The following is a 27,959-nucleotide window of genomic DNA, read 5'->3' as shown; positions in this document are numbered from 1 at the left end:
TTTATTTTCTTACCGCTCTGGAAGCTAGAAGGCCAAGATCAAGGTGTTGGTAGGTTTGCTTTCTTCTGAGGCCTCTTTCTCAGGTGTCTTCACATAGTCACCCCTCTGCATCTGTATCCTAATCCCTTCTTAGAACACCAATCATGTTGATTAGCAGTCACCTATATAATCTCATTTTACCTTATTTGCCTCTTTAACGGCCCCATTTCCAAATACAGGTACATTCTGAGGTACTGGCAATTAGGACTTCAACATATAAATTTGCGGGGGATACAACTGAACCTACAGCACATCTCAATTGTTTAAAGCATTTAGCACTGTATCTGGCAAACGGGATCCTCGATAAAGCAGCTATTACAAGCAAGATAAGAAAAAAAGAGAATAGTTTTTAAAAAGATTTAATAGTATCCTGTGACAACAAGGGGGATTGGTTTTATGACTTAGACATATTGGGTTGTTCTAACTAAAGGACTTCTAATTTGATTCCTTGAGGGTGCTAATTATCCCTTCAGCAATCATACGTCCAGGATGAAAAGCAGAGAAAAGTTAACAATGTTTTAACATTGTTCTGAGTCTACTGAATTTGCGGGGGGGGGGGGGTGGAATTCCCTCTTTATATTCCCTCCATAATGGCTGGGAGTTTCTCTCGTGAGGTCTTTAATCTAGGTATATGCATCTGGACTTATATACATGTATCAGCATATCAGGACAGAAACAAAGGCAAGAGAAGAGACTGGGGGATACAGGAATTCTTACTCACTCTTCCCATGTTCTCTAAAGGAATCCAAAAGAGTTGTGAGGTGAGAAGAAAAAAGGAAGAGTTTTTAACATTAGACTTCCTTATCCACCTGGCTTCAGAAGTCTGCCACAGAGTGAAATCTAAGAAAGGTCAAATATGGCTGGACCAAGAAAGGAGGTACTAACCATTCATTGCCTGTATGCCGCCACCTCACCTCATCAACACCTATGCAACAAAGCAATTACACGATTGTCTGAAAATAATGCCTATTTATCTAATTTAAGAGTTTTTTGAAATTAACGTTGGATTCATTTTTCATCCAACATTGTATCTATAACATACAAAGCAACAAGAGACTGTCATCTAAAGAAATTTCACAGATAACATTATTTTTAAAACAATAATTTCTCATGAATGCAATTTTTTACTTAATAGCTGGCATTTGAGTACAATGAAGACACATGAAAATTACTTTTTAAATCAGGACAGAAAAAATATTCTGGTAACACAATCTTTTTAAAGCACTTTATTGAGATGTTTCTCACAAACTAGGGGGAGAAATAAGAGAAAATAATAAGGATATTTTAAAACACAAGTGAAAAGCACCAAAGACAATTCGGCACCATTAACTCTGATGAACTCCAGAGTTTCTGGTTTCCAGTTCTTTTAATCTACACTGTAATTTAGTATTCAAAGCTTTCTGAAAGAATACCAAATCCAGTAACTCCTGAAATGATACATAACAAGCAGTGACACTACTCCCTTAGTTCCTCTTAGGTCCACACATACATACCAATATAGTTCACCAAACACAAATCTTCCCTTGTAAATAAACAGATTAAGATTAAATATATGATACCATCTTTTCAGAAACAAGATTATTAGTACCAAAGCAGACTAGAACATGAATGTCACTAATTGAAAAACTAATAATTCCCTTTTTACTTCAGATGGCTTCAAGTGTTCAACAATATTTTAAAGACTTTTTTATACATGTTAAAATATAGCCTATTTTTCTTTAAGACAGAAATGTACGAACAGTACCCTTGATTATACCCCTGCAAATAGGGCATTTTCTTAGAGAAGGGGCACATTCCTGGCATACTACCAGATGACCACAAGGAATAAATACAATAGAAACTTCTTTGTCCATACACACTTTACAAGTTCGTTCTTCTTGCAACCTCCTCAATTGTTCTTCCAGTGACAGACCTAATAACAAAAAATTACTTTAGTAAAACTGCTTCCACTTCATTCCCCATTAAAAAAAAAAAGAGTAATAATTCATGTTGGTTTTAAATCTTTGTTTTACCTGAAACATCTTCTGTTGGAATATACTTCATATTCTTATCCACTGAGGAAAGAAAACATATAAAAAGCATCACTCTACAAAACTGAGCCACCGTGTCTAGCCAGTCCTAAGAATTTCTAAAATAATTTTCTCAACAAACTCACCAAATAAGTTCTTATACAATGTAGAGTCAATTTCTTTTAGACAGTTTTTGAAGATGTTGGCTGCAGCATTTCCTTTAACCAAAACGGTATCAATCAGTTCTCTCGCTTGTAAAGGTATCTGTGTTTTTTGTTTAATAATATCATGTTCCTGTTTATTAATTACATTGGCCTTTAAAAGATTATCCAAAATAGGAAGCACACACGTCAACTGTTGAAAGAGAGCCATTCTATTCTTCCGAATTAATGACAAATCATCTTCATTAAAAAAAGAAAAAGAAATCCATTAGAATTTAAACTCCTTTAACTATACTCATATAGTCACTAATAACCAACCCTACAAACAATTTAGGCACTAAAGTTCAAAAAAGAACAAAGTAACTTGTTTGCATTTGAAAGTTTGTCGTTTGGTAAACTTCCAGAGGAAGTCTCTGGTTCTGTAATTTTTAAGTCTACACGTTTACATGTCCTAGAACTCTGCTTTTATTTCGTTGCAAGTAAGAGATTTTTAGAAGACAGTAACAATTTCCCCCACCCTATATAATAATACTGAGTTATATTTCCATTATATCACTTTACTTTTGTAAGCACTTTCATAGTAATTTGTCTCATTTGATACAGTGATCCTGTCAATTAAACAAGGGAAGTATCACTGGCTCTCATTTTCACATAGGGAGAAAAAAGACTCAGATAAGAATGAGTGGCCTGTCCAAGATCACAGAAAGAATAAGCTGCAGAACCAGGTATCCTAGACGACTGTTCTTTTCAACACCCCATATTTAAGACACGGTATTGTAGTATTGTAAGGTTTGAGCTGTGAAGTCAAAACAGACCTACGTTCCAGTTGGCTAGGCTCACTCACTAGCTATGCGTCCTCATCTTTCCCCATACACCTCAGTTTCCTCATCTGTAAAATATACATAATGGTACCTTCCTCAGAGTTGTCAGGATTGAATAATACATGTAAAGCATCTGGCACAATATGTGGTACACAGTTAACTACCATTATTATTTTATAAATATCTATGTTTATAGCAATTTTAAGAAAAACTACGTAAGAATGAAGCCTGACCTTTTTATTAAAAGTCAACGTTTTTCCTTCAATATTGCATCCCATAAAACTCCATAGTTAATTTATATTTATGGAATATGGTAGTTCCTTCTTTTGGTATCTGAATCATTAAAAAATTTAATTGTCTATTTTCAGACTTTCAAAAAAAATTTTAAAAGTACATCTCTACAAAGTACCAGTTTAATGAGAAATAAATTATAAAAACAGAAGTCTATCTTCTTTCCCCTTTTACATCTTTCTAGAAGTGAACTGCTCTAATACTCTCAAAACTATAAAATTCCATTCTGTGACCACAACTTTTTCTTCTACTGAAGTAATTCCTCTCACTGCTAACAAATTTGTTCTTCACCTTTTCAAGATCTCCACGTCATTCCCAATTCCACCTGCACAAGGCTGTCTCCAGGCTTTGCTTCAAATCTCCTATTCCAATCTAGGTAGCAGTCAGGTGTTTCAATGAGGTTCTCGTATTAGCACCCTTAACTCATCTTCCATATTCCTTACTTGGCCTTTCCCCTATTAACACTGCCAAATCTGTAATTCAATACTATCTTCCGACCCACACAAAGTATGAGAAAGTCATAAATCTAAGGTGACAGTAATTTCATATAACCTTAGCTGGATTTCATTACTACTTAACAATCCTTAAATTGACCTTCCTTAGGCCCTTTCTTTCACCAAGTCCCTCCCACTTCCCAAGTCAATCTACCTAATGGATAAAAATATATATATAAATAAAGAAATAAATTGATGTGCTAGGAGCTGTGTTAAAGTGTTTTATTTGCAATATCTCATTTAATTCCAACAGCAACCTTATGGGATTCATACTATTATTATCCCCATTTTACAGATAAGAAAGCAGATGTCTGGTTGAATAAATAGCCAAGCTAGTAACTGATGGAGTTGGAATTTTTTTTTTTTTTTTGAGACAGTCTTGCTCTGTCCCCCAGGCTGGAGTACAGTGGCGCAATCTCGGCTCCCTGCAAGCTCCGCCTCCCGGGTTCACACCATTCTCCTGCCTCAGCCTCTCGAGTAGCTGGGACTACAGGCGCCTGCCACCACGTCCGGCTAATTTTTTGTATTTTTAGTAGAGACGGGGTTTCACCGTGTTAGCCAGGATCGTTTCGATTTCCTGACCTCGTGATCCGCCCGTCTCGGCCTCCCAAAGTGCTGGGATTACAGGCGTGAGCCACCGTGCCCGGCCTGGAGCTGCAATTTAAACACAAATCTGTTTCAATGTAGAAATCCAGACTTTAAACATTTTGCTACATGGTCGTGCAATAATGTACCCCCTTTTTTTTTTTTTGAGACGGAGTCTCGCTCTGTCGCCCAGGCTGGAGTGCAGTGGCCGGATCTCAGCTCACTGCAAGCTCTGACTGCAGGGTTTACGCCATTCTCCTGCCTCAGCCTCCCAAGTAGCTGGGACTACAGGCGCCCGCCACCTCGCCCGGCTAGTTTTTTGTATTTTTTAGTAGAGACGGGGTTTCACCGTGTTAGCCAGGATGGTCTTGATCTCCTGACCTCGTGATCCACCCGTCTCGGCCTCCCAAAGTGCTGGGATTACAGGCTTGACCCACCGCGCCCGGCCAATAATGTACTCTTAAGTTATTTCCTATCTTTACTTACAAGCTGAAAAAGAAAGCATCTTCCAACCCAATACTCCAATACATATGCAACCTTCGCCTCTCTGCTGGCCCTTTAACCCTGTTTTCTGCACACTAGTCTCGCCAGCTAGTGTATATACTCCTTGAGAGCAACCACCATGATTAGGCACAGTATTTGGCACTGGGGCTCATGCTCAATAAATATTTATTGAAGGAATAAATGATTACTCAAAATACTTGTTTTGGGGGGCCGACACTTAACACTGTCTGGACGAATACAAAAATTAGTTTTCCTGTTATCCTTGGATTGGGCAGGTGGTTCTCATCAAGCCCCAGAATTTCATTGTAAGTTCTATTTTTTGTATGCGGACCATTTAGCAAGGATTAGGGAGTAAAATATCATATTAAAAATATGATTTGCAGAAACTTAAAAAACAGGTTGAAAAAAGACCTGCATCCAACTTTAATATCTTGCTTTCTCAAAACAATTTAAATTTGTTACGTATGAGAAAGAAATGGAATACAGCTCAAGAAAGAGCTTATTATGCTAAAATTCTCTGATTGGCATAAATCAGGGAATCTCAGCCAAAAATAAATATGTAGAAAAAAGCTGCAGTCAGTGGTTCTCAACTAGAAGCAATAGAGAGGGGTAGAAAAGGAGGGATGGTTTCGAAATTACTGGAGGACTGCTACCAGCACTTAGTGGATGTGAAACAAGCATGTTGTTCTGTAACATGTGAGACAGTCCTAAGAGTTCCATTGAGAAATAATGCAGGTGACTAACATTCCCAAATACCTGATGCCATTTCTTCAGCTTGTCTTTCCTTCTCCTCTTCTCTTTTTTCATCTTCAGCATTAAGAAGTGCTGATACAATATCATTAACTGTTTTGTAGTTCTCTCCAGTTGTCAGGATTTTACTTTGAACTGTTTGTTTTACCAGGTCTCTACTAAAGCCCATTTCCAAGGCAGATTTAACCACAGGTGTATTCATCATGACGGCATCTTCTGAAGAACTTTCTCCGGGTCCAAAATGAATAACTATTTGAAAAGACACATGCTAATATTAAATTCCACAAACATAAACCTATGGAAAAAAGTATCACAGCACAATCTTTATTCATCCTTTACTCTCATATTCTGGTAAAGGAGATGAGCTATATGCATCAATTACCTATAACTCCAATAAAAGTCTGAACTTCATAATGGTCAAATGAGAATACAATTAATATGCTATACTCTTCACAAAACCCACCTCTCTGGCTACATCCTAGACCTACTTAATGAAAGATTATCTAAGGATAAGAATTAGGAATCTGTATCTTTTAAATATTTCCCCAAATGATTCTGATGTATAGTCATTTCTGGAAACCAAAATGCTACACAAACTTAGAAGTGAGAAATAATCTTCTCCAGCCAGGAAAGTGGGGGAAAATCACAAAGACTTCATGGAAAAGTGGCATTAGAGTTTGGACTTGAAGGATGGACAGGGTCTAGACAAGTGGATAGCTGAAGTAGAGAGAATAACAAACAAAAATGGGAAGTATAGCAAAACAGAAGATCAGTTCACCCAGAAGACGTAGTGAAAGAGTATGGCTTAAGAAGTAATTAAAGCAATATGATTTTAGGCAGTGACAGATGCTCTGAAGAAAAAAGTAGTGTAAGGTCATTAAATGAAACTGGGAAGCAGGAAGACATTTTAGATAGGGTAGTCAGGGAAAAATTTTCTGCTAACAGTCAATGCTAGCCCATATGATACTTTTATGAAAAAAATACAAAAAGACATAATTCTTCAAGATACTACTGCCATCTTCTGTGAAACTGTTATAATAAACATATAAATATACAATGTCAACAATGTGCTCTCTTGTTCAAATATGCGTGGAATCCCTGTTTGGAGAAACAGCACCAGAACAAAGACTTAAATAACAAGGAATGAGCTCTATTTCACTTTTAAGTGCATCCCTTAAGGAAATACTTAATGTTCAAGGTAAGAGACACATGAGAGGATCGTTACAGCAATATTTACAGCAGGAAAAAAAAAACCCAGAAAACAACATAGCTCTCAATAGGGAATGGATAAATAAAATACAATATATGCTGGACTACTGCAAAAATATTTAAAAATATACAAATGAACTAAACTGGTATAAATCTAGTCCATGTTACTGAGCTCTGGGTGTTAGAAGTTAGAAACAGAACTGTATGTAAGCATCAGAGGGAAATTTGGCATTGCCTACAGCATTTAGTTCTTTTTCTCTCCCTTATGAAGAATGTATACATCTATTAAATGTGCAATTATTAATACTCGGGGGGGGAAGGAGTAAGCTATGGAAATATGTCAAAGAAGTCTTCTAAGCAAAGAGAATAGCAAGTGTAAAAGCCTTAAATTAAGTGAAAAGCTTGACATGATCAAGAAACAGAAAGAAGGTGGCAGAAGGTAAAAGAGGACAATGCCCAGATGAGCAGAGCCTTCCTAAGAGTTTATATTTTATTCTAATTTTGGTAGACTATTCCAGGAGTGTTTTAAGCATGCAATTGATAAAACTTGACTTGTGTTTCAGAAGATGACTTCTTAATGCTGAAGATGAAAAAAGAGAAGAGCAGAAGGAAAGACAAGCTGAAGAAATGGCATCAGGTATTTGGGAATGTTAGTCACCTGCATTATTTCTCAATGGAACTCTTAGGACTGTCTCACATGTTACAGAACAACATGCTTGTTTCACATCCACTAAGTGCTGGTAGCAGTCCTCCAGTAATTTTGAAACCAACCCTCCTTTTCTACCCCTCTCTATTGCTTCTAGTTGAGAACCACTGACTGCAGCTTTTTTCTACATATTTATTTTTGGCTGAGATTCCCTGATTTATGCCAATCAGAGAATTTTAGCATAATAAGCTCTTTCTTGAGCTGTATTCCATTTCTTTCTCATACATAACAAATTTAAATTGTTTTGAAAAAGCAAGATGTTAAAATTGGATGCAGGTCTTTTTTCAACCTGTTTTTTTTTTTAAGTATCTGCAAATCATATTTTTAATAAGGTATCTTCTGTGGAGATGTACTTTAATGGGGTAATCTGGAATCAGGAAGACTTGTTAGGATGTTAGACACAGATGACGGTAGTTTGGATTAGGTTAATAGTGGTGGAGACAGTGAGATGTAGTCAGATTTGGCATATGTTATGAAGACAGAAATGAAAAGACTTTAATAGATTAAATATAAAAACTAAAGGAAGGAGAGGAATCAGGGATGATACCTATCTTGAGCCAACTTTTAATGCTAAGAAATGAGTACCATTAACTGAGATGGGGAAGATCAAAGAAGGAACAAATCTGATGAATGAAGAATGGGGGAGAAAATTTCTGGTTTGGTCCTATTAACTCTACGATGTCTGTTACAGCCAAGTAGAGATTTAAACACTCAGCTGGACATTCCAGCTTGGGGCTCAGGAAATGGAGAAATAAACTTAAGCTGAGCTTTGAGGGGTACTCCATCATTTTAAAGTTTGAAAAAGGAGCAGCCAACAAAGGAAATTGTTCAGGATCAACCAGGGAAACAGAAAACCAAGGGTATGGGATCTGATTAGTCAAGCAAAAAACGTGTCTTAAGAAAGATGAGGCCAAGTGCAGTGGCTCATGCCTGTAATCCCAGCACTATGGGAGGCCGAGGCAGGCAGATTGCTTAAATTCAAGAGTTTGAGACCAGCCTGGGCAACATGGTGAAACCCTGCATCTACAAAACAAACACACACACACACACACACACACACACACACACACATACACACACACACAGAGACACAATTAGCTGAACGTGGTGGTGCATGCCTGTAGTCCCAGCTACTCGGGGGGCTGAGGTGAGAGGATCACCTGAGCCAGGGAAGTTAAGGCTACAGTGAGCCATGATGGCACCACTACACTACAGCCTAGGTGACAAAGTGAGACCTTGTTTCAAAAAAAGAAAAAAGAAAGACATAGCACCCAATGATTATCAAATGCTGGTTAACAGGTCAAGTGGTGGATTTGCTAACATGGCAGTCCTTGGTTACCATGACAAGAACAGTTCCAGCAGAACAAGTAAGAGAAAGAATGAAAGGTGAGAAAGTAAAACAGAGTAAGCATAGATAAATCTTCCTAGGTATTTTGTTGTAAAGGGAAGCAGAGTAATAAGATAATAGCTGAATGGGGACATTGGTTCATGAAGTTTTCCTAGGATTAGCAAAAGTACATTATGTTTATATGCTAACATGAATGATTCAGGAGAGATGGAAAAATTGAAGACTCGAGAGAAAGGGTATGTCACTGCCAAAGTAACCTTCTTAAGTTGGCAGCAGGGGATGGAATACAGAGGAAAAGTGGAAGTATTGGCCTTAGAAAAGGGAAAGGACAATTCATCTCTTATGAATGAACAGAAAGAAAAGTACAAGGATAAATTATGTAGCCTTGTGGTTTTGCTGGTGAGGCAATAAAGCAGCTCTCTTTTGGATTCTATTTTCTTAGGGAAGCAAGGTTATAAACTGACAAGGTGGGAAGAGAGTGTTAGAAAATTACCAAGAAAGAAAACAAGAAACAGTCATTTAAAGATTGACAAAGTGATTTTATTAGGAACTACGGTAGAACTTCAGGGGAGCCTACTTGACAGCAGTGGTTAAAAATTTTAAGAACAGCCCACACTGCTATCTATCTTTTCTAGGTCCATTACACAAGAGATAGCTGTCATGTACCCAGGTACTCTCCTTCCTATTTCCCAGTCAAATACTACCAAATCCTTCATCCAGTCCTCCTGAGCCATGGTTTCTAAGATTCATACATCTTGGTCACCTTTCTCTGGTCCAGTTAACAAATCTACCAGTATCTTTCTTGAAATGCTGTGCCACAAACAGAATGGCCCTTGGTACATAAAACAGTGGATTATTACCTTAGCCATTTTAGACACCATAACATATGTATATTACATAAACTGGCAGATGTGGCTAACATTAAGCTCTAATCAAAAGCTATACTATTTCCTGCCCTTGCGTTGAAATACAACATACCTGACTTAAATACCTAACATCTAGTCCAATTCGTAAATCATATGTGAACCGCTTTTCCAAATCATGCTAGCTCACAGCAACCTTTTCTTTTCTGGGGGGCTTATTATTTGCACCGCTTATTTGGCATTGCTTCAAGCTATCTGTTGTTTTTCTTTTGCTTATGTCTCATTTCTCCAGTTGGAATGTCAGCACTAAAAGTGGTAAGTATAGCACTAGAACAAAAACTAGTGTGTAAGCATATATATATATATATAAAATATTAGCTGACTTCCCAGTATTTTTCCCTATGGCTTCAGAAACTCTTTTAAAAAGTACATACTTTCATTCCTACATTTGTTTTTTTTTGGAGACCGAGTCTCACTCTGTCGCCCAGGCTGAAGTGCAATGGCACAATCTCAGTTCACTGCAACCTCCGCCTCCTGGGTTCAAGCAATTCTCCTGCCTCAGCCTCCCGAGTAGCTGAGACTACAGGCGCATCACGCCTGGCTAATTTTTGTATTTTTAGTAGAGATGGGGTTTACTATGTTGGCCAGGCTGGTCTCGAACTCCTGACCTCAGGTGATCTGCCAACCTCGGCCTCTCAAAGTGTTGGGATTACAGGCATGAGCCACTGCACCCAGCCTATTCCTAAAATTCTTATAAAAATTTACACTCTATACTTAAAATTATTTCATACATACTTGGTGGGTCAGCATTTTCGTCTCCAGTAGTATCCGAAGTTGACAACAGCTATGAAACAAGAGAAAAGTTAATAGGTAAAATCAGATATCCCCAACAATCTGAAAGGAACAACACTAAAGTAAGTTTATGTTAAGTATACGTATATATTCTATTGAGAACTGAGTGATTTATGAGCTTTACTTTGCTTTCTTTCACCCTAATCACATAGATTTCCTTAAATTTCATGTTATCCCAAATTAGAATTCAAGTATTTCTCTAGTTTCAGGAAAGTAGAAAAATGTATCAGTGGTTTCTCATTCCATTAGGAAAATAAGATTTTAACTGGGTTACTCTCAAAGGGTCTCAGAGCCTAACAAGTTATTTTTTGTTTGTTTTTCTGGAAAACAGCAAAGAGACACTAAAGCTCCTTCTCTAATCCCATCACAAATTTGTACAGTGGCAGCATAAATGATTTTTCAAAATAGTAAAAACAAAAACAATCTTTTTAAAAAGCCCTAAACAATCAAGTTGATTACAAAAGTAAAAATCAAAGTTGTCATTAACATCAATGAAAATATGTACCTACAATTAATAAAAGAGAAATAAGTATAACTTCTAATACAGGTTGGTACAAAAGTGGTCACGGTTTTGGCCATGATTTTCAATGGCAAAAACCATGATTACTTTTGCACCAATCTAATAGTATTTTTATTATAAAGCAGAATTCAAAGTTGTTGATTTTAAAAATATATTTACCTGTTCAAGAAGATGAGGATATCTACCTTGAATCTCATCAACAAACTCTTGACCTTTCATTCGTATCAAGAACTCACACCTAAAACATATGAGGAAAATTATTTTTTAAAATTGTTCCATATCAATATAACCTGACCATTCTAGAAAAAATGGCTTTCAAATCTTTCATTGTACCCCACAGTAAAAACATTTTACATCACAACCCAGAACACATACATATCTAACGGGAACAAAATTATCATAAAACAATATACATCTTACTGTGTGTTATATATCATGGTATTTTCTAATTCAATCCATTAACACAACAACAACAAAAAGAAAAGCGTCTGCACCTACAAAGGGGAACAAGTTGACTCCCAAAAAACACTATTATACACAATTTATTTTGTGCTTAAAGTGAACTACTTAACAGTTTCAGATACTATTAACTTAGTACTCCTACAACATGATCTTTCACAATATAACTGCTCATCTTTCTTCAATGTTCACTCTTCCATTACATTTGAGCCACAATCCACTACCTTCCCTCCAAAAAATATGGAATCAAATATTTTTATCTATATATAATGTGACAGTGTTTCTCAAATATTTGTTTTTGAACTGATAGGGCTTCTTGAAGATGTTCCAAGAAGTTCACATACCATCTATATCCATTCTACTCCTTTTGTTTCTTCAACAAATGATACTCTACAACAGGATATACGTATTTAAAAAACAAAAAACTCTGACCTATGCCCATATTATACGCAAAAATAGCAAAAATAAAAGTAAAAATAGATCATATACCTAAATATAAAACCTAAAATAATAAAACTTCTAGGAAAAAGTACAGGAGAAAAATACTTTTGTCTTTACATTAGGTAAAGAATTATTAGACAAAAGACCAAAAACATCTTCTACAAAAGATAAAATTGATAAACTGACATCATCAACATTGAAAATATCTGCTCTTCAAAAGATGTTAAAAAATGAAAAGCCACAACACTCGAAGAAAGTTTGCAAGAGTGACATCAGCAAGACGGCAGACTAGGAGACACCAGCCTTCTTCCACCCACAAAAAACAATAAAGAGACAGCTATCCACAAACAAATACAGCTCTGGAAGAACTCAATAGCCCAATCAGCCTACAGCAATACAGTGAGGAGGAAAAAAAAAAAAAAAAGAGAGAGAGAGAATAACCACACAGAAAGGACTGCTGGGAGATCTGCTTAGCAGAGACATCTGGAGACGGCTAAGAACAAGGGGTGAGGGCTATCTGTATCAGTCATGTGGTGAGTGCCATCACAGTCCTCAGTGGCAAAGACTGCTAGGCTCCTCCCCAGAGCAGGTCCCTGGAGACCCCAATAACCCTCAGGATAGCCACAGACTTCCTGCAGGTTTCACAGTGAAGGACCCTATAGTGTTCATTGATGCCAACTGCAGTAGCCTACTCTGCAGAGGACACTGAGAGCTTTCACCATTAAGGTAACCAGCACCCAGCAGTGCTGTGAACCCCCTGGAGAGGGAGACACTACCGCACTCCTCACCCTCAAAAAAAGCAGCTCTTGCACTGCCCAGAGACAGTGCAGCCCCTCACCCCCAGACCCCAGAGCCACAGGTGGTCCACGTGTACTTGCATGTAAAATCATACACTTTCCAGATCCCAGCTCTCTGGCTGCTCTGCATACCTGCACTCCACACCCAGCTCAAAGGCTGCTCTATGTGCACCCACATCTGAGGCACTAGAAGCACCACTGCTGCAGGCTAGTCAACATCCTGAACCCCAGACCCGCTGTCTTTCTGCAGGCACTTGCACTCCAAACCTTGGCTCTGTAGCTGCCCCACAGGTGTCCACGCCATCAGAGACATCAGTGCTGCCACCAACACCAACACAACAAAGCCCAAAGCCAGAACCTGTGCCAAAAAGAATCCCCTTGGCCACGATGTCTCCCATGGGAGAAAAAGTGATCAAGAGGTCCCCAGCAGCCTCTGCCACCAAAAAAACCTTGCTGCTGGTATGGATACCTGCAGCCTTGGATGTTGAGGACCCCTGCAATCCTCACTGACAATGATCTGGGGTAACAGAGCTACATGGAGTTTACAATGCTGGGCCTTCCACAGAGCCAGAACTACCACACCTACTGGCTGGCACCCTCACACTCACCCACAGGCAAATGTCTTTGCTCAAAAAAAAAAAAAACTAATCTGTAATGTCTGAAAGTAATTATTCCATCAAATACACAGATAACAACAGAAGGCCACAAGAAACAGAAAGAAAAAAAAAAAGAAACATCACATTACCAAAGAAACACAGTAATTTTCCATAACCACCCCCAAAGAAAGGGAGATCTATCAACTAACAGATAAAGAATTCAAAATAATTGTTTCAAGCAAACTCAGTGAGCTACAAAAGAACACAGATAATGAAATAAAAAAATATATACAAACAAATGAGAAATTCAACAGAGATAGGAATAATAAAAAGAAACACATTCAGGAGCTGAAGAATATAACAACAAAAAAAATGCAATAGAGAGCATCAACAGCAGACCTGATTAAGCAGAAGAAAGAATCTGTGAACTCAAAGGCAGGTCATCTGAAATGATCTAGTCAGAGGAAAAAAAAAGAAAAAAGAAAAAAGAATAGTGGAGAAAGCCTATCTGAATTATAGGACACCATCAAGCAAAACAATATTTGCATTTTAAGAATTCAAGGCCAGGAACAATGGCTCACACATGTAATCCTAGCACTTTGGGAGGTCGAGGCAGGTGGATCACATGAGGTCAGGGGTTCAAGACCAGCCTGACCAACATGGCAAAACCCTGTCTCTACTAAAAATATAAAAATTAGCAAGGTATGGTGGTGCGCACCTGTAGTCTCAGCTAGGTGGGAGGCTGAGGCAAGAGAATTCCTTGAACCTGGGAGGTGGAGGCTGCAGTGAGCTGAGATCATGCCACCAAGACACCATCTAAAAAAATACCAAGAAAACAAAAAACAAACTCGAGAATTCAAGAAGGAAAAGAGAGAAAGGGCAGAAAGATGATTTTAAAAAAACAATGGCTGAAAACTTCATAAACCTAGGGAAAGATAAGATGTCCAGGTACAGGAAGTTCAAAGGACCTCGTAAAGATTCAACCCAAAAAAGATTTCACTGACACACATTATAATGAAACTGTCAAAAATAGAAGATGAAAGAGAATTTAAAAACTGTAACAGAAAAGAAACTCATTTTCTACAAGGGAATCCCTATAAGACCATAAGTGGATTTCTCTGCAAAAACCTTGTAGGCCAGGAGAGAGTTGGATATATTCAAAGTGCTGAAAGAAAAAACTGCCAGACAAGAATATGTATCCCAGCAAAGCTGTCCTTCAGAAATGAAAGAGATGTAAACAGTCCCAGACAAACAAAAGCTGAGGGAGTTTATCACCACTAGATGCGCCTTACAAGAAATGCTGAAGAGTTCTTCAAACTGAAACGAAAGGACACTAATTAGCAACATGGAAACATATGAAAGTATAAAACTCACTGGTAAGATACATATCTAATCAAATTAAGAATATTCTAAATTTATAATAACCATGTGTAAATTACTTAATTCTAAAATACAGGTTTTTAAAAAAAAAGTATTAAAAACTATAGCTTCAATACTTCTTTCATGAATATACAATATAAAACGATGTAAATAATGACATCAAAAACATAAAATATATGCAGGAAGGTCTGAGTAAGAGTACAGTTTTTTTATGCAATTGAAATTAAATTGTTAGTGCTTGAAATAGACTACTATAACTAACTATAAGATGTTCTATGTAAGCCTCATGATAGCCACAAAGTAGAAACCAATAGTAGATGCACAAAAGATATAAAGGAATCAAAGCATACCACCACAGAAAATCATCTAAACACAAAGGAAGACAGCAAGAGAGGAAGAAACAAAGAATCTGCCAAACAACCAGAAAACAATTACAAAATGACAGTAGTCTTTACCCATCAATAACTACCTTGAATGTAAATGGGTTAAATTCTCCTATCAAAAGATAAAGAGCAGATGAATGGATAAAAAAAACAAGATTCAACTACAGGTTGTCTACAAGAGACTCAATTCACCTTTAAGCACATGCATGTGTATGGGAAAAAAGATATTCCATACAAATGGAAACCAAAATAGAGCAGAGGAAGCTATAGTTCTATCAGATAGGACAGACTTTACATCAAAAACTGTAAAAAGAGTCAGAGAAAGTAATTATATAATGAGAAAGGGGCCAATTCCACAAGAGGATATAATGACTGTAAATATATATATGCACTCAACATCAGACCACCTAAATATATAGAGAAAATATAACAGATCTGAAGACATTAATAGATAGGAACACAATTATAGTAGACGACTTCAAAAACCCTACTTTCAATAATGGATGGGTCATCCAGGCAGAAAATAAGTAAGAAAATATTGGACTTCGACTATACACTGGATCTAATGGACCTAACATACATACAGGTTGAGTATTCCTTATCTAAAATACTTGGGACTAAAAGTGTTTTGAATTTTAGATTTTTTTGGATTTGGGAATATCTGCCTTATGTTTACCAGCTGAGCATCCTAATCGAAAAATGCAAAACCAAAAATGTTTCAAAGAGCATTTCCTTTGAGCATCATGTTGATATTCAAAAAGTTCTAAATTTTGGAACATTTTAGATTTTGGACTAGAGATACTCAACCTTTATACAGAACATTCCATCAAACAGCAGATAATACACATTCTTCTTAAGCACACATGAAAAATTATCCAGGGTAGATCATGTAGCAGGTTGCAAAACCAGACTCAACAAACTGATGAAGACTGAAATCCTATCAAGTATCTTTTCAGACCACAATGGTATGTAACCAGAAATCAGTAACAGAATGAAAGCTGGAAAGCTGACAACTATGTGGAAACTGAACAAAATACTCCTGAATAATCAATGGGTCAAAGAAGAAATCAAAAAGAAAATTTAAAAAATCTGAAGAAGTATTAAAATTGAAACATGACACAGCAAAATGTATAGAACAAATGCAGTTCTAAAAGGCAAGTTTATAGCAATAATTGCCTACATTAAAAAAAATCTTAAAAATAAACAATGTAACTTTACATCTAAAGGAACTACAAAAAGCAGAAGAAAATAAAAATCAGAAAAGAAACGAAGACTACAAAAACAATAGAAAAGATGACTAAAACTAAGAGCTAGATTTTGAAAAGATAAGTAAAATCAACAAAGCTTTAGCTCGACTAGTAAAAAGGAAGACTAAAATAAATAAAATCAAAACCAAGAGACGTTACCATTGATAACACAGAAATGCAAATGATCATAAGAGACTACCATGAACAATTATTCACCAAAAAACTGGATAACCTAGAAGAAATGGATACATTCTTAGAAACCTGTAACTTACCAAGACTAAAATAAGGACGAAATAGAAGATCTGAAAAGACTTACAACTAGTAAGAAGATTGAATCAGTAATCATAAATCTTCTGACAAAGAAAAGCCCAGGGAATAGATGACTTCACAGCACGATTCTACCAAGAAGAAGAAAGAAAGGAGGAGGAGAAGAAAGAAGAGGAGGAGGAGGAGAAAAGAAGGAAGGAAGAAGAAGAAAGGAGGATGAAGAAGAAAGAAAAGGGAGGAGGAGGAGGAAGAAGGAGGAGGAAAAGGGAGGGAAGAGGGAGGAGGAAAAGGGAGGGAAGAGGGAGTAGCGGGGGAGGAGGAGGGGGAATACTTCCAAACTCATTTTACCAAGCCAAGCATTACTCTGACACCAAAGCCATACCAGGACAACAAAAGAAAAGAAAATTACAAGCCAATAGCCCTGATGAGCACAGACGCGAAAATCCTCAACAAATACTAGCAAACTGAATTCAGCAGCATACTAGAAGAATCATATATCAAGATCAAGTGAGATTTATACCTGGGATGCAAGGATGGTATGACACATGCAAATCAATAAATGTGATAGCACACATTGACAAAATGAAGGATAAAAATCACATAATCAGCCGGGTGAAGGGGCTCACACCTGTAATTCCAGCAGTTTGGGAGGCCAAAGTGGGTGGATCACCTGAGGTCAGGAGTTTGAGACCAGCCCCATCACTACAAAAAATAAAAAAATCAGCTGGGTGTGGTGGCATGCACCTGTAGTCCCACCTACTCGGGAGGCTGAGGCAGGAGAATCACTTGAACCCAGGAGGCAGAGGTTGCAGTGAGCTGAGATTGCACCACTGCACTCCAGCCTGGGCAACACAGCAACACTCAATCTCAAAAAACAAACAAACAAACAAAATCATATAATCATCTCAACAGACACAGAAAAAGCATTTGACAAAATTCAATACCCTTTCAGGATAAAAATTCTCACCAATTTAGCTATAGAAGGAATATACTTCAACATAAGGACCGCAAGTGCATAGTTAATATCATACTCGGTAATGAAAAATCTGAAAGCTGGCTGGGTGCAGTGGCTCACACCTCTAATCCCAGCACTTTGGGAGGCTGAGGCGGGTGGATCATGAGGTCAGGAGTTAAGAGACCAGCCTGGCCAACATGGTGAAACATCGTCTCTACTAAAAGTACAAAAATTAGCCAGGTGCAGTGGCACACACCTGTAATCCCAGCTACTCAGGAGGCTGGGGCAGAAGAGTCACTTGAACCCGGGAGGCGGAGGTTGCAACGAGCTGAGATCACACCACTGCATTCTAGCCTGGGCGACAGAGCAAGACTCCGTCTCAAGAGAAAAAAAAAAAAAAAAAGCTTTCAGCTTTTCCACTAACATGAGGAACAAGACAAGGGTGCTTACTCTTGCCACTTCTATTCAACATAATACTGGAACAGTTAGCCAGAGCAATTAAGCAAGAAAAAGAAAAAGGCATCCAAATCAGACTGGAAGAAGTCAAACTGTCTCTGTCTGCAGATGACATAATCTTATATATAGAAAACCCTAAAGATGCCACCAAAAAAAGTTAAAACTAATAAACCATCCAGAAGTTGCAGGATACAAAACCAACTTACAAAAGTCAGTACTAACAATGAACTATGTGAAAGAGAACTCAAGAAAGTAATCCCATGTACAATAGCACCAAAATAATAAAACACTTAAGAATAAATTTAACCAAGGAGGTAAAAGAGAAATACAATGAAAAACAAATGACACTGAAAAAGGAAACTGAAAATGACAGAAATAAATTTTTTAAAAATCTTGTGTTCTTGAATTAACAGAATATTGTTAAAATGTACATACTACCTATAACAATCTACAGATTCAATATAATCCCTATCAAAATTCCAATGACTTTTTTTCACAGAAATAGAAAAACCAATCATAAAATTTGTATGGAACTTAAGGCCCAGAATAGCCTAAGCAATCTTGAGGAAAAACAAAAAAACAAAAAAACAAAAAAAACGAGGCATCATACTTCCTGATTGCAAGCTATATTACAAAGCTACAGTAATCAAAACAATATGATACTAGCATAAAAACAAAGACATATACCAACAGAACAGAGAGCCCAGAAATAAATCCACATACACAGTCAACTAATCTCTGACAAGGGCACAAAGAACACACAATGTTGAAATGATAGTCTCTTTAACAAACAGTATTGGGAAAGCTGGATATCCACATGTAAAACAATAAAACCAGACCTCTATCTTACACCACCTACAAAAATTAACCAGAAATGGATTAAAGACTAAACATAAATCCAGAAACCATAAAACTCCTTTAAGAAAATGTAGGCTAAAAAGCTCCTTGGCACTGGTCTTGGCAATGATGTGGATATGACACCAAAAGCATAGGCAACCAAAATAAAAATAAACTGGGACTACATCAAGCTAAAAAGCTTCTGCTCGGCAAAGGAAACAATCAACAAAATAAAAAGGTAACCTAGAGAATGGGAGAAAATATTTGCAAATTATACATTTGATAAGGAGTTAATATATAAAATATATAAGGAATTTATACAACTCAAAGGCAAAAAAAAAACCAAATAATTCAGGTTAAAAAAATGGGCAAAGGACCTGAATAGAAATTTTCCCAAAGATATACAAATGGCCAACAGGTACATGAAAAGGTGTTCAATATCACTAATCATCAGGGAAATACAAACTAAAACCAAAATGAAACATCACCTCCCACCTGTAATGATGCTTTATTATCAAACAGACAAGAAGTAACAAATGTTGGCAAACATGTGAAGAAAAGGGAACCCCTGACCATTGCTGGCAACTTAGTACAGTCATTATGGAAAACAGCATAGAGGCTGCTCAAAAAACTAAAAATAGAACTAGCATATGATCTAGCAATCCCACTCCTGTGTACATATCTTAAGGAAATGAAATCAGTATCTCAAAAAGATATCTCTACTCTCATGTTCAAGCAGCTATACGGAAACAACTTAAGTGTCTACTGAGGGATGAATGGGGGATGAGCCTGGCCAGGCGTGGTGGTTCATGCCTGTAATCCCATCCACATCCTCACTTGAGGTCAGGAGTTTGAGACCAGCCTGGCCAACATGGTGAAACCCCATCTCTACAATAATAGAGTAATTAGCCGGGCATGATGGCAGGTGCCTATAATGCCAGCTACTCAAGAGGCAGAGGCAGGAGAATCGCTTGAGGCCAGGAGGTAGAGACCGCAGTGAGCCAAAATGGCGCCACTGCACTCCAGCCTGGGCGACAGAGAGAGCCTCCGTCAAAAAAAAACAAATAAATAAAATCCTGCCATCTGCAATATGAATGAACCCAGAAGGCATTATGCCAAGTGAAACAAGCCAGAGAAAGACAAATACAACTGGCCCTTGAACAACACAGGTTTGAACTGCACGTGTCCACTTACACGCAGATTTTTCTCAATGAAATGCAGATCGTATCTGCAGATGTGAAACCCACATATTTGGAGGGCTGACTTTTGGATGCACAGGTTCTGCAGAGTCAACTTCAGGACTTCAGTATATGCGAATTTTGGTATACATCCTAGAACCAATCTCCCAAGCATACCAAGGGACAACTATACTATATGGTATCCAAAACCATAGAAACAGAGAGTAGAATGCTGGTGGCCAGGGACAAGGGGGTGGGTGAAATGGGAAGATGCTGGTCAAAGGTCACAAACTTTCTGAGGATCTAATGTACAGCACATGGTGACTACAGCTAATAATACTGGACCCTATACCTGAAATTTGCGAAGAGAGCATCTTTTAAAAGTTCTCACCAAAAAAAAAAGAAAGTTACTACATAAGGTGATCGATTTACGGAGATTAAAAATTATTCCCAATTGAAATGTGAGCCAGGCTCAGTGGCTCAGGTCTGTAAGCCCAGCACTTTGGGAGGCCAAAGAGGGCAGATCACTTGAGGTCAGGAGTTTGAGACCAGGCTGGCCAACATAGCGAAACTCCGTCTCTACTAAAAATACAAAAACTACTGAGCATGGTGGTGCGTGCCTATGATTCCAGCTACTTGGGGGGCTGAGGCTTGAACCCAGGAGGAAGAGGTTGCAGTGAACTGCCATCTTGCCACTGCACTCCAGCAGTGATAGGTGATAAAATGAGACTCTGTCTCAAAAAAATTTAAAAAAGGAAAAAGGAATGTGTTGTTTTCAGAGAAGCATTTACAAAATGCACCCCTACATCTTCTCCCTTATTTAATCATTTAAAACAAAACACAAGTTACAAAAATAAAGATTTTAATTTTGTTTCATAAAGTACAAAATGTAGCAGTTCCAACACTGGAATTTGGAAGCTGTTTTTGTCTTTGATACCATAACATGAATTAAATTTCAAATTAAATGTATACAATCCCATAGAGCCCAACATAATTAAGTCATTTAAAAGTCTGATAAAACATGCGTTTTAATTTTAAACGTAATAGTCATTTTTCAAAGTGTAAAAAAGTCAAAATTTATCTTGATATGACTATTAATGATTTAACTTTAAAATACAACTTTTAACAATGTAGTGATCCATAATGAAGTATTTACCTCAAGTTTCTTTTTCATCATATATCACACAAAATGACAAAAATATGTTTTTAATTTCCTGAAGGGGTTCAAGAGATTCTTCATTATTGTGAAAGACACTCACAGGTAAAAACATAATCTATATGTATGATTCCACTTATATGTGGTGCCTAGAGTAGTCGAATTCATAGAGACAGAAACAGAATGGTGGAGCAGGGAGCGGTGGCTCACACCTGTAATCCCAGCACTTTCCGAGGCAGAGGTGAGCAGATCGCTTGAGGTCAGGAGTTCAAGATCGGCCTGGCCAACATGGTGAAACTGGGTCTCTACTAAAAACCGTCTCTACTAAAAATACAAAAAAATTAGCCAGGTGTGGTGGCGGGCACCTGTAATCCCAGCACTTTCCGAGGCAGAGGTGAGCAGATCGCTTGAGGTCAGGAGTTCAAGATCGGCCTGGCCAACATGGTGAAACTGGGTCTCTACTAAAAACCGTCTCTACTAAAAATACAAAAAAATTAGCCAGGTGTGGTGGCGGGCACCTGTAATCCCAGCTACTCAGGAGCCTGAGGCAGGAGAATCGCTTGAACCTGGGAGGTGGAGGTTGCAGTGAGCCAAGATCATGTCACTGCACTCCAGCCTGGATGACAGAGCAAGACTCCACCACAAAAAAAACAAACAAAAAAAGAAGTAGAATGGTGGTTGCCAGGATGCTGGGGAAAGGGGAATGGGGAATTAGTACTTGATGGGTAGACAGTTTCAGTTTGGGAAGATGCAAAGATTCTGGAGATGGAGAGCGGTGTGATCGCAGAACAGTATGAATGTACTTAATGACACAGAACTCTACACTTAAAAATGGTTAAGATTGTAAATGTTATGTTATGCCTATTTTATCACTATTTAAAAAAAATTATCCAGGCCAACCCCTCCTCATTTTACAAATGATGTCTCAGTTCACACAGCTACTCAATTACAAACACAATTAATCTCTAATTTTATTTCTACTAATAACACTGCCCCTAAATTCTTTCTAGGCTATAATAAAAAGACACTGCTAGAGATAAAGTGGCTAAAAAGAGGTAAATGACAGATTATAAAAAAAGAAAATTGTACAGAAAAAAAAACTTACAATTACAATTAAAATGGGCAGTCAGATATGCTTTTTTTTTTTTTTTTTTTTTTTTTGAGATGGAGTCTCGCTGTTACCCAGGCTGGAGTGCAGTGGCATGATCCTGGCTCACTGCAGCCTCCACCTCCTGGGCTCAACCGATTCTCCTGCCTCAGCCTCCCGAGAAGCTGGGACTACAGCCGTGTGCCACCATGCCCAGCCAGTTTTTGTATTTTTAGTAGATACAGGGTTTCACCATGTTGGTCAGGCTGGTCTTGAACTCCTGACCTCAGGTGGTCCACCTGTCTTGGCCTCCCAAAGTGCTGGGATTACAGGTGTGAGCCACCGCACCCAGCCAAGATATGCTCTTAATATATGCATTTTTACATTTGCCTTATTCCTGCATCCATTCTATGTCCCTTCTTGTTTTCCTGTTCTTACCTTTTTCTAACTTCTTTTTAATCTATTTTATATGTCTTTGTAATCCTTAAGTACTGTTTAAAAGAAGACGGGCAATAAATAAAATGTATGGCTATACTTGTAACTGACTTACAAAAGTACACAGAAGACTGCATAATATTTTTCAACAAAACAATTAAAGTTAAAATGTGATCTTTTAGAAGGATAATTCCCCAGCGGCACAAAAGAGGCTTTGTTATAATTTAACGGTAAACTAAATCATGTAAGCATGCCTACTTCTTTTAAGCACAGAGTTTTTTGTACAAATACCTTTTTCAAAACAATTACCTTGGAAACCACTTGGCATGTTCTACCCATGGATCATCTCCAGATTCCCAACACCTCAAGCCGCCATCACAACAAAAGCATTTGACATCATCATTGCGACCTTCAAGAAAAAAAAAAAGACTAAATATTGAAAACACATTATGTTCTAATATGTAAATCAAAATAAAATGATAAAATGTAGTTATTTGCTTCTTACCCACATAATAAAAACCAGCACTTGCAAGCTGCTCAGGCTGAACTGGAACACTGGATGGCCAGTACATAAACGTTCTCATTCGAGCTGCATGTGTCTGCATGCTCAGATTTGAAATGCTAAACCTCAGCGTTTCTAGAGAATTTTCCAAAAATGGACAGTTGGGAAAATGCCTCCGGTGTTCTGACATAGCATCATCCTTTGGTTCCCAGTTACTGAGCTTCCCACCACAGGCAAAGCAGGCTACCCTATCTCCAGGTCCTATATAATAAAAACCAGCTCTTGCCAATTCTGATGGTGACAAAAAAGTTAATGGCCACATATGGTAGGTAAGAAATCGGGCTTCTTCAGTACTCATTGCATAACTGTAGGGGTTAGTCCTCGATGGAGACAAGTCTTCAACTGCTCTAGAATTAAGAGGGTTTGGTGAAAGGCTAGAGTAAGAACCACTGAACAAGCTACTATGTTCCAAGGTAGGAGATAATGAATGTGCAAAACTGTTTCTCATTGGAGAAGTATTCTTAGAGGTGGATCCCAGAGTAGCTGAAACCAGATTCTGAATAAAGCTACAGCTAGGATATAGTTGTTTATGCTTTTCAATAGGACTGTCTCCTAGTTTCCAGTTATCCAGCATCAGGCCACAACAGAAGCATTTGACCTTGTCATTCACACCGGTATAATAAAAACCAGCACGAGCAAGACTCCTTTCTGAGACAGGAACGCCGGTGGGGAAAGTTGAATATGTAGACATTCTGTAGAGCTCACAGGAAAAGTCATACTTCATTTTTTGTTTGTTGCTGTTTGTCCAATCTGACAAGATCGTGCTATCTTCCATTATACTCTTAATGTTTTGATACGAGGGACCTGGGAAAAGTCTTTGGGAGGCAGTTTTGTGCATGAGTAGGTGACAGTACTGTTTGATAGCTAAAACAGTCACATGAAATTTCTTCACACAAAATAAGATTTTTACCACAAAAAGAAATCAATGATAGACTCTTACGTAGAATTCACTACACTTTCTTTACTGGATTTATCTCAGTTTATATTCAGGTAGGATGAGTCTCTCTCTGAATTACCAAGATACTACTTAGAACACAAGTCTTTGGGGTTGTAGTAACTCTTTTAAGTAATCTAAGTGCTATTTGTTCATAATCTTGAGTAATACTAACCTAAAGCCCTGAAGAGGTGGATGCCCTTTTGAAAATGTTGAAACTCCTTGATTTTTCACAGAGATTTATATTCTCAAAATTCTAAGCAACTACAGAATACCTAAATTACGCCTTTTATTTATATTTGGTTACAAGCTATGAAGCCTGGGTAACAGATCAATTACTGATTATGCCACAAGGTAAAAAATTACATGCAGGCTTCTTTCCCTATAAGCACTTTAATATAATGTCCCCAAAAAATCTCATTTTATTCCAATAAACAAAAGTAATTAAAATCTTCATATGGTCACACTATTTAAAGGCTAAGTTCACACAGCTTATCACCATAGTATTTACATAAGCGGGCTATATTACTTCAGCTGACAACTTTTGGGGAAGTCAACACCCACAAGCTTTGTTGAACCTGTGCCTGTTATAGTGTTTGATGTCAAATGAATTTGGCTTAAAGTTCACAAACTATAAACTCTTCTATCTTTGTTAAATATCATTTGTATTTGTTTCTATTTCCTGCAGCATGTTGACTTTCTTCCTAACTTTGTATACCACTTTATTATTCTTGATCAACTGAAGGTATTTTCTCCATAAACTTAATTAGTTAGCCATAAAATTTCCACAGCACACTTTTCACACTGCATTTAAAAACTAAATAACCTGTTCATCATTTAAGGACTATTCAGCTATAATTATCAGTCATGCTGTAAACATTAATCAATTGTCACAAGACACAACTTGTCCTTTCTAGTGTTATCAGAAACGCCTAACAAAATACTGTATTACCAAAAAAGTACTGCTTAGCATAACGTATCAGTAATCAACTCTACTAGCCTTCTTTCTGAAAACTCTTCAATGTTTTAAAAATATAATTCATACACAAAATTACACTCCATAGAATTCAAACTATATCCCTTTATAAAGCTTCGAGATCTCCAAAATGGGATTTATTACTGCAAGGGGAAAGGGAGAGGAGGATTCTTCAGGGCTGTAAATCTGAAAAGAAAAAACAAAAGGTATTTTAGAAAACCGTATTTGCATGCCAAATAGAACTTACATACTCTTCAATTTATTCACTAAAGTCTAAGAATAATTTACATTTTAGATAACACATCTTAATTTCCAGCAATTTGTCACAACTTTCTAACTGAAAAAGCTCTTAATTAAAATAAATAAATGCAACATACTCCCATAGCACTAACTATACGTGTCTTTAAAAAGCACAACTTTAGAGACAGATGGAAATTTTCACACAGGAAAACATTTTGTCCTTGCTCTCCTCCCCTTTTCTGACCTAAAGGTATCTTTGGCACTCTGCTGGAGGCAAAGGAACATTGGTGAAAAAGGCAGAGAGAGCGACAAGGTACTCCACTAAACCCTGTCAACAGCAGTACAGCAGTAATCAGACAGCAACGTTAGTTTGTAATATCAAGTCTCTCCGCGACTAGGAAAACTGCAGTAAAATGTACCACGAGTTCATTAATATAAACCCTTAAACTCTGCCAATCCCTTACAATTTCAAAGCAACGACGGTAGAAAACAACCGAAAACAAAACCTAACACAGCGGCCTGTGAAACAGTGGCCTGACGCCCACTGGCATGATTGCTTTAATTACACGCGATTTTTTATATACTATCTTTAAACGAAAGACTTTTATCTGCGAGCACCGTACTGCAGCATTCTCTTTATGCAAACTGCAGCTGGACAGGGGATAGGATGGAAGGGAAAAGAATAGAAACTATGGGATTTACCCAATAATTACCCAGAGTTGTTTCTCACAATACACAACAGACTACTGGAATGACAGAGCGCAGTGGCAACTATGAAATATGAAATATCACCGCCACCGAAATATCTTCGTTTCAATGTATTACATTAAAAGAACGCCGAGGGCTGTTTAAAACCTTGCAAAAACTGCGAGAAAACATCTTGGTCAAAGTCCAAGGGCCAGAAGAGTGGGCGGCGGCCAGAGGAGGTTTGAAAACAAGTCATATTTTAAAAACGGCTTTGACTGCAAGTCTTGAAGTTTGGGCTTCCGAATCCAATAAAACCTTGGCGAGAGTAGAAAGCAGAGAGCCCCCGGCGACCCTCGACCCTTGGCCGAAGGGCCTCTGGCCCCTTCCTTCCTCGCCCGGCCGCCACATCAGGGAAGTGGGCCCCCGCGGGCCCGCGCGTCCCCACCCTCCCCGCGCCGCCCGAGTCCGGAAGGAGCAGCACTCACCGCAGTGCGGGCGCAGCAAACACGGAAGCTGCGCGGCAGCCTAGAGGCCTCCCCAGAGCCGGGAAGCAGCGGTACCGACAAGGAGACACGGCCGCCTCGGCTCCGGTCAGCTCCGGCGCTCCCGAAGCCCGCCGCCCCATCCGGGCTCACGCCGACGCACGATGACGTCAGCGCGCCCGGCCGGAGATTCGCGTTGGCAGCCGCGCGAGGGCGCCCGGGAGGCTGGGGCCGGAAAGCGGAGCCGAGCGCACTTGCGGCCGTGGGGCGACTAACCGCCGGGAAAGACGCTGGGAGGCCCAGGGACGCCCGGCGCAACTGGACGCCCATCGGCAGTCGCGGGGTCGGCCCTCAGGGGAACGGGGACTATCAGTATCAACTCGGTGTTTGTTCGTTTTCTTCACCTTGCAGTTTGTGCCCCCTCCACGTTTCCTCTCTCTCTGTGCCTACCATTCTCCTGGGGGACGTGGCAAACCGTGAGCCGCTGCGTTTGACTCTTGGGAAACCCTGCGGAAACGCCCTGGCGCCGGTGGTTTTGCGCGTCTACCCTGTGTCACCTCAGGGTTATGGTCTGGCCCCTGGCAAGGCTCCCCTAGTGTGATGCCTCCCCCGTCGAGATGACTGCATTTTGAGGATGGAGTCAGTCTGATGGCATTTTTTGCTCAAGTAAACATTTGTAACCGTTTGTGTAGCATCAGTGTTCAACAGCTGTCTGTGCAAATCAAAAAAAGCGAAGCGTTGGAAAGTAGGAAGCATCTGATGAATAATTTTGACTCGATGAGTTTTACAATCAACTAGGTTATCTTGTTTTTAAACTTTTGGTTTTCTGTTCTGGAGACAAACAGTGCATATGCACTAAAGACAAAAGTGTCATTATTTCAGATGCTCATTGCCAGCAACGGGAACGGTATTGCATGCAAGTCAGGCTTCACTCCCAGTATTTTCTGAATGTTTCAATAAAATGAAATATATACGTCCGCCTGTGTATTGGTGTACATGCACATATAATTGTACATAAACCACAGAGAAGCCCAAGGTTTTTTTTTTTTTTAATGCTTAGGTAATAGAAAATTTGTAAACAAACACCCTTGGCTTTTACTAGTGATGGACCTTTTGTATCCCTCCGCCATACTCCCCCAGTAGTGCCATAGACACAGTGGCATGCAGTAAATGTTTGTGCTATGACAGCCAACGAATGACTTTTGAAGTTGACGCTCTTTGCCCATTGAATCCAATGCTTGCTTCTCTCTGG

At 38.5% G+C, this 27,959-nt stretch overlaps 1 protein-coding gene and 1 long non-coding RNA gene across 5 annotated transcripts; one reads left to right on the top strand and one right to left on the bottom strand.

The window, feature by feature from the left end:
• Positions 1-1,250: 1,250 nt before the first annotated feature.
• On the bottom strand, positions 1,251-26,874 carry LOC105493720 (baculoviral IAP repeat containing 2). Of its 4 annotated transcripts, none has more exons than XM_011761579.2 (9): positions 26,711-26,874; positions 23,332-25,484; positions 23,136-23,235; positions 11,312-11,390; positions 10,576-10,624; positions 5,661-5,903; positions 2,195-2,449; positions 2,052-2,093; positions 1,251-1,951 (listed from the first exon to the last, which is right to left on the bottom strand). In XM_011761579.2, exons 2-9 carry the CDS (start codon positions 24,224-24,226, stop codon positions 1,758-1,760), a joined length of 1,857 nt encoding a protein of 618 aa, XP_011759881.1. In that variant the 5' UTR covers positions 24,227-25,484; positions 26,711-26,874; the 3' UTR covers positions 1,251-1,757. The 4 variants fall into 4 exon arrangements, with proteins under 4 accessions (XP_011759881.1, XP_011759884.1, XP_011759883.1 ...); XM_011761582.2 differs by having other exon boundaries at positions 2,195-2,266; positions 26,711-26,867; XM_011761581.2 differs by having other exon boundaries at positions 26,241-26,713.
• Positions 7,464-25,828, top strand: LOC139357575 (uncharacterized). Its single transcript, XR_011611012.1, has 3 exons — positions 7,464-7,500; positions 10,073-10,095; positions 25,789-25,828. It is a non-coding gene; the product is annotated as an uncharacterized lncRNA (long non-coding RNA).
• Positions 26,875-27,959: the final 1,085 nt, after the last annotated feature.

This window comes from Macaca nemestrina, chromosome 12 (genome assembly GCF_043159975.1).
Source record: "Macaca nemestrina isolate mMacNem1 chromosome 12, mMacNem.hap1, whole genome shotgun sequence".
Taxonomy (NCBI): domain Eukaryota; kingdom Metazoa; phylum Chordata; class Mammalia; order Primates; family Cercopithecidae; genus Macaca; species Macaca nemestrina.
This window is presented reverse-complemented; position numbering and strand designations above follow the sequence as displayed.

What these genes read in the sequence shown, in the direction of transcription:
- LOC105493720 (XM_011761579.2), bottom strand. Translation starts at nt 24,226, where the DNA reads ATGCACAAAACTGCCTCCCAAAGACTTTTCCCAGGTCCCTCGTATCAA. An exon ending in TGCTGGTTTTTATTATGTGG is followed by an intron (nt 23,236 to 23,331) that starts GTAAGAAGCAAA and finishes TTTTTCTTGAAG; the next exon opens with GTCGCAATGATGATGTCAAA. An exon ending in ATCCTCATCTTCTTGAACAG is followed by an intron (nt 10,625 to 11,311) that starts GTAAATATATTT and finishes CTTGTTTCATAG; the next exon opens with CTGTTGTCAACTTCGGATAC.